Below are 20957 nucleotides of genomic sequence, written 5' to 3'. Positions count from 1 at the left end.
CAGGACAAAATGGGAGTTTCCTATATTGAACAATTTAATATTAATAAAATATATTTGCTCATTTGGTACCATTTGCATTAGAATATGGTTTCATTAGAATTGTTATCTTACTGAAGATTACTGTGCCCCAGTGTTTTCTTCTAATAGTATCAGCGTTCCTACCGTCCTGGTGTGTCTCCAGCCTATCCCCTTAAGTGTTTCTTCAGCGCTATCCCCCTGCGCCTCTCCAGTGCCACCCCCAATTCTCTCTGGCACCATTCGCCTGTGTCTCCCCACAGTGCCATCCTCCTGCGTCTCCCAGGCGCCATCATCCTGCGTCTCCCCAGCACCATCATCCTGCGTCTCCTTAGTGGCGTCTTCCTGCCCTAGCACAGAAATACCCTTCTTTCTCACACACAGGTTATCTCCCCTTAGCACAGAATACCCCCATCCCCACAGATCATGTCCCGCACCCCTAGTGTAGCAGAGCCCCTCCCCACAGACAGACCATCTCCACCTAGTATAGCAGACACCTCCCCACAGAAATATCATCTCCCCTTAGAACAGATCATCTCAGTATAGCATCCCCCCTCCCCGCAGAAATATATCTCCTTAGAACAAAATGAGCCCACCCCACAGACAGATCATCTCAGTATAGCAGACCCCCTCCCCACAGAAAGTCCATCCCCCACATTTTAGCAGATCTCCCCTCACCCCTTCCCCCTTAGACACATCATCTCCCCTCACCCCCTCCCCCTTAGACACATAATCTCCACTCACCCCCTCCCCCTTTGACACTTAGATCATCTCCCCTCACCCCCTCACCCTTAGACAGATCATCTCCCCTCACCCCCTCCCACTTTAACACTTAGACAGATCATCTCCCCTCACCCCCTTACCCTTAGATAGATCATCTCCCCTCACCCCCTCACCCTTAGACAGATCATCTCCCCTCACCCTCTCCCCCTTAGACACATCATCTCCCCTCACTCTCTCCCCCTTAGACACATTATCTCCCCTCACCCTCTCCCCATTAGACACATCTCCCCTCACCCTCTCCCCCTTAGACCCATCATCTCCCCTCACCATGTCCCCCTTAGAGACACATCATCTCCCATCCCACTTAGACACATCATCTCCCCTCACCCCATCCCCCTTAGACAGATCATCTCCCCTCACCACCTCCCCCTTAGACAGATCATCTCCCCTCAACACCTCCCCCTTAGACAGATCTCCTCTCCCCCTTAGAAGGGCCCCCACCCCAGACATCCCGAGTCTCTCCTGATGGACCTAGCCCCAATGTCCTGCACTGCAGCTAGCCAGAATGTCTCCTCTCCGCTCTGCCCTCTCCCCAGGCTGTGAAATGAAACCTGACACTTCACAGCTTGGGGAGGGAAGAGTAGAGAGGAGACAGACTGCCTTGGCGGCCTCCCATTCCCGCCGGCGCCGCAACTTACCTCTGCCGCTGTCACCCGCAGGCCGCTCCACTTCTTTTCTTCTTCACTGCTCCGCGGCGTGTGACGCCAAAGGCATGCTGGGCGGGGTTTAAATAGGCCGCGCTGGCCTCATGAGAGAGGCTCAGGCGCGGCAAGGCAGAGGCAGAGCTGACAGTCAGCTGGTCCTGGTGCCTGTAAAAATATAGTAAGTCTGTGTCAGGACCCAGTGGCCGCGGGTGACGGGGATAAGGGGGCGGGGCCTCAATGGAAAAGCGGCCCCACAACCAATCAGCCCACCGGGATTTTCCCCGCAGAAAGTAACTGCCAATCCGCCCCTGTCTGGGAGTTATGATCGCGAATGTAGCAATGTATATTATCCATGTCCTGTATTGTATTGTACTGTACTGTGCTGTAAATCAACCTATTTGTTTATGTACTTTGTAAGGTGCTGCGGAACACTTGTGGCGCCATATAAATAAACAATAATAATAATATACCACCTGCTGCCGAGTCCTATGGAAGCTGTGGGATTCCAGGATCTTTGCTATATTTTTGTAGACAACAGCGTCTTTCACTTAGCCTGTCATCTGTCTTCTTATTTCCTCCTGGTCCCTTATGGCCAGCAACTCCCTCACTCCAAATGGATATTGCTGTATTTGTGTTATGGTATATTAAACCCGTTTACTTTAATACAGGAATGATGTTGCTGTCTGCAGTGTGCTGCGCGTGTGTCCAGGGCTTTGTCTGCTGACATCATTAAAGGAGACACAGGAACATCCAATCATCGCTGCTTCTGAGTCCAGGGTGGAATAACGAGAGTTGGACCCGTTCACACTGCACATCAACCTGTCTTGTTCCCAAGTTCAACCTTGCTTGATTGCAAGATTGAAATGCCAAGTCGCTGGACCCGACAATTTTTCTGGTGGCGTGTTCACACTGCACCTCGACCCGGCAATATCCCAGGTTACTTTTGCGATGTGAAAGGGCCCAAGGGGTATAACAGTGGGGTTAGCTAAATTAAATCTTTCGAAACAACTATGAAGTTGAGGGAATAAGCCTTGTTACATTTGCACTGCTATCTGCTCAATGCTTATAACATGAAAAAAGTATTTCTGAGTACATTTAGGACATAGCAACTCAGCATGATTTTTGTAATATGGGGTTGGGTACGCAATCCCGGCATACAGAATGCCGGCAGTCGAAATCCTGGCACCCGAACTCCGATGGTTGAAATACCGATGCCTGCAGGTAAGTAATTTAACCCTTCCCCTAATCCTACCTCTAACCCACCATTCCTGCAGGCTAAAACTAACCCTCCCCCTAATGCCTAACCCTAACTCCCTCTCCTGCAGCCTAACCCTTACCCTCCCCTCCCGCAGCCTAACCCCCCTCGCAGCCTAATACAAACCCTTTCCCTTGTGCCTAACCTTCCCCTCCTGCAGCCTAACCCTAGAACCCTAGAATCACTAACCCTCTCCCTTGTGCTGAAAGCTCCCCTTACACTAGAACGATTAGTTGGTGAAAATCAAACGTTTGATTTTCACCAACTAGTTGGTACAACCGTATTTGGCTGTTTTTCAGCACGTGGGAGCAAACGGCTGATTATCATTTGCTCCCACACACTAGATGATTATCATTCCAAACAGCCAACTATTTGGCTGGTTGGAACAATATCATTCTAGTGTATGGCCAGCATAACCCTAACCCTAAAATTTACCTTCGGGATTGCAGCTGCCGGGGTTGTCGAGCCGGGATTATTGACCCGGGATTCTGACCCTTGTCTGGATTCCGGTGCCGGGTTTGTGTGTGCTGGCATTCAGTGCACCGGGATGCCACCTACATCCCATAATATGCATAGGCTACAGCAACATGGGAGAGAGGAGGAAACGAGGGGGGGAGAGAAAAAAGAGGGGCAGAGAGAAAAAACAGGGACATACTGCAGAGAGACATGGGGGGCGGGAGGGAATAAATATCAGTGATCACATGAACTCATGTACAGGCATCTATGATTCATCAGGGTATCGGTGAAAGCCGGACCGGACCAATCTTCAAAAGCGTAGGGCCTACGCGGAGGTGCGTCGCCGCCTGCTTTCCCTCGGCTAGCGCCGTAATATCGGCCAGTTGGAACGCAGGTGGTCGGATCTGAGGATCCGATCACCATGCCTGCTGGCCCTTTTGCGGCGCCGGATTGGCCAAAGTAAGTGTTTCTGTGTCTGTTTTATTTTATTTTTTTTCTCATACCTGCGTGTGCTTGTTTACAGTATATCCCTGTTTTTATTATTTTGGTCATACCTGCGTGTGCTTGTTTACAGTATATCCCTGTTTTTATTATTTTGGTCATACCTGCGTGTGCTTGTTTACAGTATATCCCTGTTTTTATTATTTTGGTCATACCTGCGTGTGCTTGTTTACAGTATATCCCTGTTTTTATTATTTTATCCCAAAATTGAAAAAAAAAAAAAAAATAATTAAAAATGTTTTTCTCCATCATTTAGGGGCAGAGCGGATAGTCAGAAGGCGCTGACGTGTGGCTCGTCCCCTATCCCCCACTCCCACTCAAACATCCCCTGCCCACTCTTCCCCAAATTCCCCCTCCACCCCAGACCTTGCCATCCTTCAGTCCCTTCCCTCTCCTCACCTGACCATCCCTCCAACTTTCCCCTCCCCTCAAAACCCACCTCACTTTTCCACATCCTCCACTCCCTCAGCCATAACCCCTCCTCCTTCACTTACCCACTGGCCCACCTCAGATGAGGAGGATTTCGTGGCTCCAGGCCCAGTCCGCAGTGTCGCTGGTATGTTTACATTGTAAACTATGGGTTTTGGGGGTTTTTTTTGGTTTTTTATTGTGGAAATTAATTTGTTTGATGTTGTCCTTTTGCCTGTGCAGTTCAAAATAGTAAAGTAGTTCAAATGTTTTTTATATATATCTTTGTGAAACAATGTCAAGGATGTTTTCCCCTTACACATATGACACATGTCCAAACACTCCCACTTGTGTCTTTCTTGTTTACGGTACCAACAAATGTCGTAGTTTTGCTTAGGTTTAAGACATATGTTTTTTTAGGTTATTTCTACTTTTTGGCCCCTTATTTTTTGAAAATCTTTTCGTTTGGCATTCCTTTTTTTTTGGACATGTTTTTGTAACTGATGTTTTTTTTTGGTATAGCCTGAATTTTTTGTGGGCTTGAACATTCTAAATGAAGGTGTCATTTTAGTAACCCGCACATTTTTTTTCACCACAGAGGCCCAGAGGCTTAACGAGGCCATTGCAGGAGGATTGGTGGAACTCCGGGGCCATGAAATTGGCATGCTGGTGGCCTTGGACCACATTTTGGCGATCCTGCGCCAATAATTTTCTGTATTTTGACAAAAAAATAAAATAAAATAAAAAAAAGTTTATTTTGATTTATTTAAGTCCCATTCCTTGTCTGTAAATCTTAGATTGTTGAACCTTACATAAGTCTACTATTTGTCCCTGTGTTTTTAAGTAATGTCAATTTGTTTGTAGAAAGGTCAAGTAAGTATGTAAGCTTGCACATTAAACACATAACAATACCAATAGGTTTTTAGACTTAACGTCAAAAATAAATTAAATATTTTTGGTGGTAATGTAAAAATTAAAGCAACCTGCTTAGGCCTAGAATTGTAAATATATTGATTCACCATAATACCTTTGGTGTTTGTTTTTAGCCACAAAGCAGGGTACGAAAGTTTAGAAATTAAGAAATTACAGTATTAGGCATTAAGCATGTTTGCATTTTTTGGAGCAGGTTTCACTTGTTTGTAATTTACGAAGGAAATGGTTGTTTAATGAAAAAAATAAATTTATTGCACACAAATAATAAACACCAAGTGAATTGTCAAAACAAAATCACACAGTTAAAACACACACAAAAGACCAAAAAATTCCAAAATCCCCCCCAAAAAAATATTTCTACATTGTATCAATTAAATAACTTTGTGGAAATAATTACCTAAAAAATCTGGCAACAATTTGATCGCGTATGGCCCCCCCACATACTGACCTCCGACCAACCTCGGGGGGGCCGTCCTCAGGCAAGGCATCCTCTGGCTGCATTGGGACACCACTCCTTATGGCGATGTTGTGAAATATCCCACACAGGACCACAATTTTGGAAACCATAGCCGGCAAATACATGAGGCCGATACAGCGCTCCACCACCTGCCTGGTGGCTGTAAGTGCGGAATTATACTGACTTTGTGGCCCTGGTGTGGGAACCAAATAAGGAGTGAGCAGCCAGGGCGTGCAAGGGTAACCACTGTCTCCTGTGAAAATATAAAAAACAACATCAGGACCATTGTGTACCAAGCTTTGCATTGGTTTCAACAGAAGGTGTCAACTTACCCAGAAGCCACGCATCACCAGCTTGTAGGTTTTTTAATTTGTGCCAAATCCCTGATTGCCGGATGACGAAGGAATCATGTGCACTGCCTGGGAATTTGGCATTTAGGGACAGGATCTGGAGGGAGGCATCACATACCACCATTACATTCATCGAATGAAAGTGTTTTTGGTTCCTAAATATTGCCTCCAGCATTGCTGGAGGCTGAAGTGGTATGTGAGTGCCATCCACAACCCCTATGATGTGTGGGAAGCCAGCAATTTGGTAAAATTTATCCTTCACCACATTAAGGGAACCCATATCCAATGGCATTTTAATAAAATGATGGAGGTGTTTAAATAGTGCATCCATCACTCCCCTCAGGATCCTTGAAAAGGAGGATTGGGAGATTCCTGCGACTATTCCCACGGTGGTTTGAAAGGATCCTGAGGCACAAAAATGTAACACCGACATTAATTGCATAAGTGGTGGTATTACTGTAGGACTGTCAATTTGCCGTTCAAGATCACTCTCTATTAATGAGAGAGTGTCTATGATGATTTTTGGAGGCAGACGGTAGCGCCTTAATACCTCATCATCTGGCATTCCAAAAAGGGTGGCACGTGTTCTATATATCTGGGGCCTTGCACGCCTACGAGACCTACGCCTGGGACGAAGTTGAGGTTGGTCGGGTTCTGGAACCATGGCCAAGAGAATACAACCAACATCAACCTGAAATGTTAAGCAAGGTAGTTATTGTTTTAGACAAATGTGTTAAGAAAAATATACTTATCTTTTCAAAGAAAACCAAAGAATCTTACAGGCCTGGGTAGTGTCATGTGAAAATCCACCTACATTTCAAAAGGAGAAAATATTTTTAAGATTCATTTTATAAACTAGGAAGTAAACCAAATATAGTTTTCTAAAATTTAGAGAAGGGAGCACACATTATTTCGCAAAATAGTACGCTACATTTAGACTTAAGACATGATTTTACACAGAACAAGCACACATTAGATCGCAAAATAGTACGCTACATTTAGACTTAAGACATGATTTTACACAGAACAAGCACACATTATTTCGCAAAATAGTACGCTACATTTAGACTTAAGACATGATTTTACACAGAACAAGCACACATTAGTTTGCAAAATAGTACGCTACATTTAGACTTAAGACATGATTTTACACAGAACAAGCACACATTAGTTTGCAAAATAGTACGCTACATTTAGACTTAAGACATGATTTTACACAGAACAAGCACACATTAGTTTGCAAAATAGTATGCTACTTTTAGACTTAAGACATGATTTTACACAGAACAAGCACACATTACTTAGCGAAACATATGCTAAGAACAAAACACATCTAGGCCCTGATTCAGAGCCAGACGCTCTGACCAGAGCGCTCGCTCTGAATCAGGGCCCACCTCCATTAATATGGAGCGTCCTCCTGGACGCTCGTATAGCTGTGGGTTACCACCCACAGCATATACGAGCGTGCAAAATGATGGTCGCGATGGTCTTGACCATCGCGACCATCGGAACTGCGAGTAAAAGCCTGCGGTTGGGTTTCTCAACCGCAAGGCCAGGAGTGATTTTGGCTCTATCAGAGCCAAAATCACTCCCACTGACATCACTAGTGATGTCAGTGGGGCCGGTTTCAGACGGTAGGCGTTCCCTTTGGAACGCCTCCGTCTGGCAGGCACGCCCCCAGCACGCCCACCAAAGGGGGCGAGCTGTCAGTCACCATCGACAGCACGCCCCCTTTGATGAGACACTCCGAGCAAAGGAAAGTCCTTCGCTCGTCGGGTCTCGCGCATGCGCACGACAGAGCTCCCTCCGTTGTGCGCATGCGCAGTGGGGAACATCGACCCACTTGCGAGCGGACTGCCGCTCGTGAGTGGGTATGAATGACCCCCCTAATTTGTTAATTAATAAAACCAAAAACACTTACCAAAAACAGACAAATATCAAAAAGTTATAAAAGGTCACTTGGGTTCCAGCCAAAATAACTTTAAAAAAAACCCAAAAACAAACAGTATAAAAATGTTGCCACAATTTATTAATAAATGTTTATGGGAATTATTGAAATACTTACTCAAAAATATAAAGAAAAATAGCAAATAAAAATAGGCAAAAATGCTAACTTAAACAAAGAAAGTAATAAAAAAAACGCTCCTTTACGTTCCACCAACGAAACAACAAACCACTCTACACCGAAATACCTCCAACAATCAAACAATGCCACCTCGAATGGAGTCACACCAAGCCATAAATAGTCTACATTTTCCCGCTCAAATTAAGGACGGACAATAGGAGCGCACAAAGAATGATGCGGCCGAATAATGCTGACACATGTATAAAAACGTCACTGAAGGCCCAAATCGGTCTGCTGCATTGAGAAAAAACACAATGAGTACAGAGCAGCAAAGTACTAGCCAAGAGGCGCCATGTAAGTATTTGTTTTTTTATGGGAAAATGCTTATGTTTAACATTACATTTTGAAACATTTTACATTAAAAAATTTTAAACCATTTAAAAAAAAGGTGTGGAGGATGCCATGAAAGAGGCTGCTGGGCCTAGTAGGCAAACTAGGGCCAAGAAAAAAAGGCAGCCACAATTCACAAGGAAGGAAATTGTGGTTTTGGTGCAAATGTGCAACGACAACCTGGCACAGGCACCAAGGAATATGGGTGCAACCCAGAGATGGAAACTGTGGGACGACATAGCCAGTGCTGTCAATGGGGTGGGTGAGTTTGAACGTTCAACCCGGGAGGTCAAACGCCGGTACGTAAAAACTACATTTGACTAAAAAGTGTTTACAGGTCCAAATACTGCAGTAATAATGCAAACTTTTTAACCAACAGATGGAGCGACTTCAAATATCGGCTTAAACAAAAACTGGCTGATAGGGCTAGGCATGCAGGGGGGACAGGTGGGGGTCCCACCCCTGTGTCACTTGAGCTCACGGATTTGGAGGCGCTGGCACAGGGGTGTGTGCAGGATGAGGAGGTGTTTGGCGTGTCGAGCATGGATACCGACATGCCAGACTTTGCGGCTCCTCATGTTGCCCCAGGTAAATGTTGTAATGTTAACAACTCAGAAATGTGTTTTGGAAAATATCTAGATTATAATTTGACTCTTTTCTCTTTTTTCTCACAGAGACACAGGCGGATGAGTCTGCTCCAGAGGTGAGCTTTGGCCGCAGAATTTCTTCTGGCTCTGCAGGGGAGGAAGCAGTAGATCCGGCTGGGGACCCTGTGGCAGGCAGTGGCCCTCCTCACTGATCTCAATGTTAAAACGGATCAGCACACCGAGATTCTGCTGAGGATGGACGCCAATCTGCTACACCCTGGAGGAAACTGCTGCGGCCAACGTGAGAATTGAAAATGCCCTGGAGCAGCTCGTTTGCCAGCACATGTTGGAGCCGGCCTCCCTTCCTGCCGGAACATCAGGACCCTCGACCTCTGGCACAACAACAGCCATCCCTCCAAATGTGCCTAGCCCTATGCCTAGTCCAGAGGCCACAACATCTGCCTCTGGCCAGGCCAGCCGAAGAAGATCCCGGATCCGTTCAGGCTCCCTCCAACCCCCGGCCAAACGGCCTAAAAGGCGATGAAAGCACTGGCTAATTTCCCCACAATCCATTTCTGTGTTTGCCCCATATTCCTTCATGCCAAAAACCTCCCTCTCCTTTCTTGTGTATTGTTTTTATTTGTTTTTATTTTTTTTGTTAAAATGCCACTTATTTTGTTTGTGTGTGGCCAAAATCATTTGTACATTTTTTTACCTTAAAATAAATATGTTTATGAAAAAAATAAATAAATCCAAAAATGGACACAATCATGTAATAAAATTATGTTCAAAAACTGCAAAATTCTATTGTTGATTTATTCAAAAACTGGTTAAAAGGTAATCCCTCAAACAAACTTGCAAACAATACAACGGAAATAAAAACATTTAATTTAAAAAAAAAACCAAGGGTTAAAAACAATTTATGAGTTTTAATTAACACTTAGCAAAAAACAAAAGGACGATTGGTTTCTTGGCCAAAAAAAAAAATGAAAAAAACAAACATGCGTACAATATTGTTTCCCTAAAAAAGAAACACAAATATTTTAAAAGCCCACAAAAAAAAAATCACTGCAATCAGACGTACGCACATGCGCACTGTTACACCAACGCATGCGTGGTTTGACAACATCGGCTGACAACGAACGAACGGCCACTTGCGAGCGCCTCTGAATCAGGGCCTCTGTTCTCTAAACAGACAGGAAAATAAAAGCTGCACATTTGGTATTTCTAATAAATATACATTAATATAAATTTGCCATTTATGAGGGAGTTGGACAAAAGTAAATTAGAGGGGTCGGAGCCAAAGGTTTGGCCAAGGATCCACAGACCTGTTAGCAACACCAATAAAAATCAGAAATCATCATCTAGAAAATATTGAATAGTGACCAGTCTAAACTTCATATTTATTTGTAGAAAATAAATATTACAATGAAAAATGTTTTGAAATAGTGTGTTTAATCTTAGCAGCTCCATGTTCCCTTAAACACAAACACTAAGGATTTTTTTTTTCTTTAGAAGTTGGTATAATGCATTCTATCTATTGTAATGCCATAATGATATGTACATGTTTATTCCTTCTGCTGCGCTTACTCTATCCCGCCTGTAGGGGTCCTCGTTATCAGCGCGGCAGGCGTGCGTCCTCTCCCTCTCGCTGGTGTCTCCCTGAAATCTCGCGTGTGCGGCCTGCGCTTCCTCTTTCTCTCCCAGCTCTGCAAGATGGCAGTCGGCAAGAACAAGCGGCTGACCAAAGGCGGCAAGAAGGGTGCCAAGAAGAAGATGTGAGTAGCAATATCGGCGCGGCCATTTAGGGGGATGTGCTGGTGGGGTGTCCTGCTGGGGGCGCAGTGTCCGGGTCCCAGGATGGCGCCGATATGCGGTGGATAGTGACCAGCCAGGGACGCTGCGCTTTACGTGCTGGCGGCTGCTTCCCCGGCATGGGAGAGAGGCTTCCCCAGCTCCTGGCCCTGAGAGCAGGCTGTGTGTGCAGGGCAGGCCGGAGGACGTCATTGTACCTAGTTAGCCAGCATGGCAGTGCGGTGTATGCCTGTATGTGGGGCACTGCAGCCTGTCACTATGGCTGGGCAGCACTGTGCAGCTGCTTGGCCTGATGGGAACAGTCCTTAGACTGGCATGGAGCTGTTCCCAGGCTTGTCCCAGGTACAGTAGCATGTCCGTGTGTCAGTAATTGTGGTGCCATCATGTATGTAGCTGCTGTGACTACGTGTTAGATGTAAATTGGCCAATCTGAAGTTTGGTGCCTCTTTGCTTTTTAGAGTTGACCCGTTCTCCAAAAAGGATTGGTATGATGTTAAGGCACCAGCGATGTTCAATATCCGCAACCTTGGGAAGACCCTGGTAACGAGGACACAGGGAACCAGTAAGTAACGGTACAGACATGTTGGGGGATATGTATGTGATTTACAGGTGCTTGGGGCGACAGCAGTTGTCTATTTAAAGCAGAACTGTCTTAGGGTGTCATGGTGTGAAACTCCACATAACACTGTTTGTATGCACTCTGGCCATAGTAACAAAATGGCGATGTGGCTACAAAGTCTGGAAGTTATGGTGCATACACACGGGCAGATTTTTCCTTCAGATCTGAACGATAATGATTTAAAAATCGTTCAGTCGTTCATACCTGCAGGAAAATCTGACATATCTGACATGCCTGGACGATGAACGATGCGCGTTCCCGTTTGTCAGATAACGATATCTGACATCTGATGTGTTTGCAGTCAGACTTGGACGATTCCATTCATTTTAATGCAGTCAAAAATCGTTCAATACTTTGGTAAAATCGTTCAAATCGTTCATCTGACAAATCTGACCATGTGTACGCACCATTAGTTGCATGCCTAGAAATATTGAGGCTCTGGAAAACGTTCAAAACATTTCTGTATAGTGTCCAATGTGTGATTGTGGGGGTACTGTTAGTAACTGGAATGGGCAGTCCAAGCCTGCACTGGAATGCTGGACATAAACATAGGTGAACTTTTATCTGCTAATATATACAAATCTTCAAACGTCACTAATCTAAGTGCATATTGTGTTTGTTTAACATGTACTATCTTGTTTGTTTTCCTCCTGGTTCCAATGTACAAGTTTATTCCACTACTAATACAATTACCCTCCTATAGCTGTACCTATTAACTACATCTATATATTTTAAGTAGTTAAAATAAAGCTTAAGCGAAAAATGTTTTGTTGGTATGACACAATGATCTCTCCCAATGCCATGTACTAGTAATGGGCAGTTTAATTGTAACTCAATGCCTTAGGGTTACAACATTACACATTTAGTGACTTTCTGAAAATAAATTTGATCTTTCAGGCACGGAGAAGAAATACATTCTCTAGTCTAGAAGAAGTGTATATCAGATATTGCAGCGCATGTAACTGTTAATTTATTATTTGGTAGTGCAGTCATTTTCCTACGTAGTGTTTATGTAGGCCATGAGTTTGATTCATTGTCCTTTTTCATCGATTTGGGATTATAAGGGTCTATAAATGTTAACACAAAATACCTTTCTGTAAACCATTCCCTGGTTTTATCATGTTCCAGTTTATAGAAGATGGGAATGAATGATTGCAATGTTTTGGTCTCCTATGACATAAATCAGGACAGCTTTAGATCTTTGTCATCCCCATTTGATTTGCTAACAACTTGCTGCCATTTCTGTGTTTTCATCCCTTTCCCCTCCAATATTTTCATTAATCTTCCTTTCAAAAAAGAAATTGCCTCTGATGGTCTCAAGGGGCGTGTGTTTGAGGTGAGCCTTGCTGACCTGCAGAATGACGAAGTAGCCTTCCGTAAATTCAAGCTCATTACAGAAGATGTCCAGGGCAAGAACTGTCTCACTAACTTCCATGGCATGGATCTGACCCGCGACAAGATGTGCTCTATGGTGAAGAAATGGCAGGTATGTACATGTAACTTTGAAAGTTAGCTATTTCAATTTTGAACAATTTGAGATGCTTTTGCACATTAATCTAGATCAGTGTAGTGGGACTACCTAGCAATGGTCCCATACGCAGAGCCGGCCCTAGGCATAGGCAAACTATACAAATGCCTAGGGCCGGTGGGGATTTGGGGCAGGCACGGCCGACGCACCTGCTGTCAGCTGGGCTGAGACTGTCAGCTGCTACTCCGATCTGGCCCGGCAGCAGCAAACAGTGAGTGTGCAGCTGGCGGCGGATTGTTGGGGCGGGGTACCTGGGTGACAGCTAGTAGTTAGCGCCGGGCTGAATTTGGGACAGCGGCCACTACTGTGATGAGAATGAGCTGCGCATGGGCAGAGGCTCATTAAGAACTATAAGTAAATGGCTGCAGGAGGGCTGCACCTTCCACAGGCCTTTGCAGAGCTTGGAGTAGTGAGTCGCACCTCACGGCTAGGGGCTCCGCCTCCAGCAAATGTCACGCACAACTGAGACCTACCAGCCTGAGCCAGGAAAAACGCATCCGCAGTCCTTTGGTTTTCTGTATCTCGAGTCGGGTGGCTTTGTAGGCTGAGCTCAAGTGAAGTGAGTCTGGAATTGGGAGAAAGCCGAAGTGCTGTGATGCTCACTGCTGGGAGAGGGGTGCTCTGCTGGTATAGGTGTGCTGGGTGAGGGGGGCTGCTATGCTGGGACAGGGGTACTGGCACATGTGAGGGGTGCCATCGTGCTGTGAAAGTAGGGTGCTGGGTGAGGGGGAATTACTGTGCTGGAATATGAGGGATGGGTCAGGTCAGGGGTGCTGACACAGTGCTGTGTTGGGAGACGGTGCTGTGCTGGATGAGGGCTGGGATGATGGGTGCTGCGTTGGGAGACGGTACTGTGCTGGATGAGGGCTGGGATGATGGGTGCTGCGTTGGGAGACGGTGCTGTGCTGGATGAAGGCTGGGATGATGGGTGCTGTGTTGAGAGACGGTGCTGTGCTGGATGAGGGCTGGATGATGGGTGCTGCGTCGGGAGAGGAGTCTGTTTAATAAGTCTGCAGAATTTTTGTTTTGTTTTACATAACTGTTCTTTAGTGCTCTCCAGTAACCTTACGATTATATGGCCAATACAGGGTATTTTGCAAAAACCGTTCAGACTATGTAACTAGGGTACTTGTAGAAAAGGTTCTGGGTGAGGAGTGCAGTGCTGGGAGAGGGGTGATGTGATGGATGCTGTGCTGGGAGCACAGCACAGTGACCGGGGGCACCACTCAAAATCTTGCCTAGGGCACTAATTTGGCTAGGGCTGGCTCTGCCCATACGATATAACGCTATATTGTGTCTACGTACACTCTGCACGTTCCACCGCACAATGACACAAAATAATGTTATAGGAGTAATATTACCGCACTGCATAGCCGGTTGCATCGTCCCATCTGACATGCAGCTCATCTAATTGGAAGATGCGACCAGACCATTAATCAAACAATGAATTGGGGGTACACACATTAGATGATCGTTGCGAGCCATCGTGAATAGCACGATTAGCCATTAGGGGAAGATTCAATCAAGAGAGACGTCTCTCTGCGGGTTGTTATGGTACTGAGTAGGGTTTATTTTTGCATACATGCAGGTATAAGCAATGTTAATAGGGGCAGAAGCACATCACAAAAGGCTCCTCTGAGACTTTGCTCAGAATGAAATCTCCCTTATAAATGTGTGTGGGTGGCTATAGTAGTTTGTGATTGGGAAGAGAGATACTTCCTACTGCAATTTTGTTAAAAGAACAGAAAACTTAAGTTAACTTATTTTCTTTTTAAATCCTCGCCCTCTTCTCCCTACGCTGTACAGGGTATCGGGCACACACTACACACTTCATCATGCCACATTTGTCTCAATCAACTTTGCAAGTTCATACAGTAGAATTTTTTTTTTAATATTCTAGAACTGCATGAAATATACAGACAATGTATACATAGTCAATTTCAGAGCATATGACAGTATACCGTATTAACCTTTTATTACAGCTTGTCCCTCTTCTACATAAGATTCAAGAGGAGGGGTATCAGTGAGAGGCAGTGGTATGCAGAACTCTTTATGGAGTCCTGCTGTATTGTAAGAACATTGTTCAGTATACAGCAACTATTATATTGCCATATAGCTTCACGATCGGTGCCCAGCAGTGTTGCCTTGTTACTGCTTGCGAGCTGGACTTCTGCTGTGCTAGTAGGAGACAGCCAGATGGGACATTTTAGAAAGGTTATATTAAAGTTTACTGGTGGCTGTTCAATCATTTGTTACCTTCCTATTTTTTAGTATAGTGTCATGTTTTACTTAAATCAAAATTTTGTATAATAAAACATGTGTTCAGCTATTTTACTTGCATGCTTTAAATAATCGGTAACCATTCTGCTGTCTGCTAGCTGTATTTTATAATAATTTAATGGCATGAATAGATTATTGGATTTGTGGGTCAGGCAGAAAAGTGCGTGTTAAATGTTTGTTTTGAGGTTTTTATAACTTTAGTGCTCTCCATTAACCTTAAGGTTATATGGCCGACACATGGTATTTTGCAAAAGTACTATAGATTATGTAACTAGGGTACTTGTAGGGAAGTTCAGGAACATTAAATACTGTAGGTCTGATTTCTGAACCATGCATCTGTGCGTAATTGCACTAAACCCACAGCAACTAACTGGCCTTTATCTGTGTAGTGCAGTATAGAACATGAAGTGTGTGTTCAGTGCAAATTCTTCAGCTCTATGTAATGTTAATTTCAAGCCTCTTACACTGCGTATAGTTTACTATAAATGTCACTGTTCCAGTAAAGAAATTTGTGAGATTAAGGTTTTTTTTCTCTTCCATAGACCATGATTGAAGCGCATGTTGACGTAAAGACAACGGATGGCTACCTCCTCCGTCTCTTTTGTGTTGGTTTCACAAAGAAGCGCAACAACCAGATCCGAAAGACTTCTTATGCCCAACATCAGCAAGTCCGCCAAATTCGGAAGAAGATGATGGAGATCATGACCCGGGAAGTGCAGACTAATGACCTAAAGGAGGTTGTTAACAAGCTGTAAGTTTCCAGCTGACCCATCAGATATTCTGTTGTAACTATATTTTTATGGTTCTATGCGGGAATGAATGATGACAATGTTTGGGTCCCAAATGACAATCTGTGATTACCATTTTGAGATCGTTCAGAAATTCCCGTTTACCATTCAAATGCAAAATAAAAAAGCGATTTGGAGTTTTTGACCTTTCTAGAATAGTTTTTCTGTGTGTATTTCATCAGACCCTTCTGTCAGACTGAAGTTTAGGTTAGCATAGCTAAGAGTGAAATAAAATGCTTCTATGGATTTTGGTCAGTCGGAGCTGGTCAAATCCCATAAGCCAAGTAGCCATGTGTTTTAACCTTCTGCCAGCTCTATTGATGTAACGCGTATGCACATATTCCTCTTTATATATATATATATAAAAAAAAAAAAAGAAGCTGCCTTTCAATTCTCCATTTGGTGAACTGATGAATGACCTTGTAGGTCATGGGTATTCAACATGTGGCCCTCTAGCATACCCTAGTGGTTCCCACTAGAAGCGGACAAGGCGCTGAGCTTGCCGGCCAGAGCTTCTGAAAGTGTGTGACCAATCAGGGAGGGGGTGTGTCCTTTTGACACCCTGAATTTGTCTCACACTTGCCTAGCACTTACAAAGTTGCCGGGCTTTCCCCAAGCTCTCCCCTCATGGTGAATAGATGCCATGGGCGTCTATTCACCGGGCAGTGATTGGTCACCTCAACTTTTCCCACGCTTGGGAAACTGCGGCCCGCCGGGGAGGAAGTCTCAGGGCAGGCTATCTTAGCGGCTAAAACAGCCTAGCTGGGAACACTATACCCTGCTACAGTTTTGCTATTCGGGCATGCTAAAACTGTGGCTGGGTATGCTGGGCACTAGTTCCACAGCAGCTGGAGGGCCACATGTGGACTACTGTTCTAGGTTATAGTGTTTGGAATCGTTCATTTACTTTTGGTGATGTTTTCATGGCATTTACAGCAACTTGCACTTTTTGAATACATATTGAGGCTATTTTGGGCATACTTATGCATGCTATTTCTATATGTAGAAGTGTTTAAATTCATGGTCATTCTTTTCTCTGTAGGATTCCAGACAGCATAGGCAAAGACATTGAGAAAGCCTGTCAGTCCATCTATCCTCTCCATGACGTCTATGTTCGCAAAGTCAAGATGTTGAAGAAACCAAAATTTGAGCGTAAGTGTTTTCATTTATTAAACTTGAAGAATACATTACATTTAATGCAACTAAAATGAAGCTACAACGTTGCAAACATTCTGGAAGTGAGTGTCTTTTGTTAATTAAGATTCAAATAAGCACCTCGCCTATTGTCTATAGAATGAAGTTAGTCTTCTGTAGGTTGAGAGATTTGTTGTGAGACAAAATGTAGCATTGGTCAGATAATCCACTATGATTACAGTTCCATGTGTAGTCTAAATGGTGACAGTGCAGCCCTGACGGACTTAACATGCAATGCCACACCTAGGGATGTTTTGTAGCAAGTACAATAGAAGCTTGTAAAATATGAAGGGCACGTTACATGCGTCTGGTCATCTGTAGATGTGGTGGTTTATTTTCCCTTTATTGATTTATAGTTGCAAATCGTACAATGACTGCTGCCATAGTTGGCTGGGTATACAATCTGGAAACCGGCTGCCTTAACACCGACAGCCGGCTTCCCGACTGTCATATCCCGGCGAGGGTGAAATTCCGGGCGCCTGACATTTCCCGGGCGCCGCGAGCGGACAGCCGCGAGGGGGTGTGGGGTGGGGAGGAGGGTTAGGTTTAGGGCATCCGGGGGGGACTTAGGGATAGGCACCCCCCCGGGGGACTTAGATTTAGGCAGCGGAGAAGGGGGGGGGGGGATTAGACTTAGGCACTTAGAGGGGGGATTAGGGTTAGGCACTTGGGGGGGAGGTTAGGGTTAGGTTAGTTTATACTTACCTTAGGGACAATCGGGATTTCCAACGCTGTCGGGCTTCCGCTGCCGGGAACTCTGCTTTTGTCGGCCAGGCGCTGCCGGGAATTGAACCGATTCCGTTGGCTTTGCTGCCGCCCTTCTAGCTTTGTATCCTTGCATGATGTAGTCTAGCGTGGTTGGCAGGCTGTTTTCTGAGTCATTTATAATCTTTTTTGGTCTTGTATGGGTTGATTGCTCATTTTAAACCCATGTGATCTTTCTGATACACCTACAATTTGTATTTTCTTATCACTGGATTCAATTGTGTATACATTGGATGCATGTAAATGTTTGTTAATCACTTTTTTTTTTTTTTCTCTCTTTTTGTAGTGGGCAAACTTATGGAGCTTCATGGAGAGGGCGGTGCTACTGGGAAGCCTGCCGGAGATGACACAGGCGCCAAAGTTGAACGTGCTGATGGATATGAGCCCCCTGTGCAGGAGTCTGTTTGAGATGATCAATCTGATCTAGCTTGTAAAAAAAAATAAAACAACTGTTCTATGTATTTGTGTTGTGTGTTGCATTTAAAATCGCTATTTTTTTTTTCATTGTCTGGAAGCTGAAATATGCTTTCCATTGTGAGTGGGGTTTTGAATGAATATAATGGATATTTTGGGGGTTTGAATGAATATAATAGTATATTTTATATAAAGTAACTCCTATATGAAGTTTCATGGTCTTAAAAATATCTAAGATTTAAATACTGTGTTTAATTGCTGCAGATATCATTTCATTAGACTGCTAAACTAGAAGCTTTCCAAAACCGTGTACAATTACCCAAGTTCTTTCAGATCAGAAAGGTGAAGGTTTCTTATTGCCTTTCAAAAAAACTTCAGGAAATAAGGAGACTCGTTTTGTCTACACCAGACCGTTGTGAATGGAATCCATGAATTCTATCAACAAAGGAGACTAACAGCCATAGATTTTTAAGATACTTTCACGTTGCAGTTTTACTGGAAGTTCCTGGATCAACGGACAGCAGTTCCATTTCTAACTATTGGTCTGGCACGGTCTCCATGAACCCTTACAAAAGTATTGGCCACATTCGTGGCAGGATGTAAAGATATGACCATACTTGGACAACATTCTGGTTACTGAAGTGTTGGAATTTATTGTCAATACTGCAGAAACAAGGCTAGATTCTAAACAGGACAATGAGTCAACTCTCTTTCAGCAAATACAAATTCTGGGTGTTCAAATTAATATACAATACAGGTAATTATGTTAGAAAAGATGTCTCAGAATACAGTCTGGCCAATGTTTGTGCAGGTAATCGTGAAAGAAGATCTGATTGTGTTTTAAGAGCCCTCTGAACCCAGCCTGTGTGTGTGTATATACTAGTGCCATAGCAAGGGAGCTCTGGCCATTGTCCTCCCTCTAGCCCAGGGGTGGGGGAACCTCAGGCCCGGTGGCAGTTTTAAGGCCCTTTGAATCATTTGGTCTGGCCCTCTGAGCTTTTCTTGCTAGCCTCATCTGGCTAGCGGGAGGCCTAGTGCAGCCATAATCTATGCAGCAGTGCTGCCTGGAGCGTCCTTAGGACGCTTCAGAAGGTCACCGCTGCCTTTACAGCTCCCCGGAGCATCCTCAGGATGCTCTGGGCATTGCTGTAATCACCGGCAATTGTGGTCCCACCCCGTGTTCTCGGCAGAAAAAGGTTCCCCACCCCTGCTCTAGCCCATCATTGTCGTGCCAGTTGCTGAAATAAGAGCAGCACCTGCCTGGGTCTCTGCCGTCTTCCTACCTCTGGTGCTATTGTTAGTGTCAGAGGGAATGAGATGGTTAGAGGTCTGACTGGAATGTGTATACACTTCTGATAAATTCCTGCACTGCTTGCAAATCGGGAGGAATTTTTTAGATTTATTAAATTATCATATTTGAGCTATATTTTGTTGGTGGCTGTGCACACTTTGGGTTGATTGACCAATATAAGCTGTGGGGCAAACAAATCATGTCTTTTGGAGCTGCTTGTTTTAGTCCCGGTTTGTTTCTTGGCTGAAAAATGTAATCTGATTAGAATGTACAGGCTGCAATGACCACAGTAGCCCCTTTTTCTCCGTCATCCTCTAGGAGACACTGGAGGCTTCAAGACAGAGGGGTATAGACTGCTAAGTGGGAGCTGGCACTTTACATTTTAAGAAGTGTGACTAGCTCCCACCCCTCTATAAGCCCAATCTTAGTTTGTGCCCGAGGGGAGACAAGAGATATGGTAAGAACTTGCCTTTTGTTATCTGTTTCTACGATGTCCTTAGGGTCCACAGGGATACCTTGGGGTATAGGCTTCATCCATGGGCACCACACAGTTAAATCTGTCATCCCAGGATGCACCGAGCCCCCTCCTATACCTCGTCCCCTGGCACCTCAGTTTTAGTATCAAGCCGGAGGAGGAGAAAAAGAAAAGTCTGGAACATACAAGACTTTCTCACAGAAAAGGAGACACAAACGCGACCAGAACACCACCCTACAGAAGCACAGGGCGTCAGGGTGGGCGCCCTGTGGTCCCTAAGGACTTCGTAGAAACAGATAACAAAGGTAATTTCTTACCATATTTCTTGTTTTCTACTCCAGGGTCCTTAGGGATCCACAGGGATACCTTGGGATGTCCCAAAGCCGTATCCTTCAAGGGAGGGGACGCTCCTCTGCAGAGAGGAGAACCTGCCGCCCGAAGGAAGCATCCCGAGAACCAAAAGTGTCAAATGTGTAATGTCTGACACGAAGGACCCACAGACCGAGTAGAATGAGTAGCAACAGAGGGCGCTACTAGAATGCCCTCATGAGTGTAAGCCTCAGAGATCGCCATGCGAATCCACCTCGCCAACCTCTGCTTGTTGGCAGGTCCTCCCTTTCTTATGGAAACCGTAGAGGACAAACAAGGAGTCCGACTTCCGAAGGGAACTGGTCCGGCCCACGTAAATATAGAGAGCACGTATCGCATCCAATGAGGCCTCACCTGCTGAAAGGTCTGGTGAGTTAAAGGCCGGTATTATAATTTCCTCATTAATGTCGAAACTGGATACTACCTTTGGAAGGAAACCAAGGTGAGTACTAAGAACTGCCCTGTTCCTGTGAAAAATCAGAAAAAGGGCAACGAGAGCCCCCAAATCTGACACCCTTCTAGCTGAAGCAATACAGTCTTCGCTGTAAGCCATTTGAAGTCAACTGAGCCCAGGG

General features: G+C 44.7%; 1 protein-coding gene and 1 non-coding gene across 2 annotated transcripts; both read left to right on the top strand.

The window, feature by feature from the left end:
• The first annotated feature begins 10513 nt into the window (after window positions 1–10513).
• RPS3A (ribosomal protein S3A) lies at window positions 10514–18294 on the top strand. The gene is made up of 6 exons (XM_088448329.1): window positions 10514–10622; window positions 11118–11221; window positions 12577–12764; window positions 15629–15837; window positions 16917–17026; window positions 18120–18294. Exons 1-6 carry the CDS (start codon window positions 10561–10563, stop codon window positions 18239–18241), a joined length of 795 nt encoding a protein of 264 aa, XP_088304455.1. The 5' UTR covers window positions 10514–10560; the 3' UTR covers window positions 18242–18294.
• On the top strand, window positions 15901–15970 carry LOC148539680 (small nucleolar RNA SNORD73). The gene has a single exon (XR_015869919.1). It is a non-coding gene; the product is annotated as a small nucleolar RNA SNORD73 (small nucleolar RNA).
• Window positions 18295–20957: the final 2663 nt, after the last annotated feature.

The sequence above is a fragment of the Taudactylus pleione genome, unplaced genomic scaffold (genome assembly GCF_031769625.1).
Source record: "Taudactylus pleione unplaced genomic scaffold, aTauple2 ptg000021l, whole genome shotgun sequence".
Taxonomy (NCBI): Eukaryota; Metazoa; Chordata; class Amphibia; order Anura; family Myobatrachidae; genus Taudactylus; species Taudactylus pleione.
Note: the sequence above shows the minus strand (reverse complement) of the source record. Positions and strands in the feature narration are given on the sequence as shown.

Bases quoted from the DNA above. Each gene is read 5' to 3' on its own strand.
- RPS3A (XM_088448329.1), top strand. From the start codon at position 10,561: ATGGCAGTCGGCAAGAACAAGCGGCTGACCAAAGGCGGCAAGAAGGGT. The intron at 10,623-11,117 runs GTGAGTAGCAAT...TTTGCTTTTTAG, and splicing joins AAGGGTGCCAAGAAGAAGAT to AGTTGACCCGTTCTCCAAAA. The intron at 11,222-12,576 runs GTAAGTAACGGT...CTTTCAAAAAAG, and splicing joins AACGAGGACACAGGGAACCA to AAATTGCCTCTGATGGTCTC.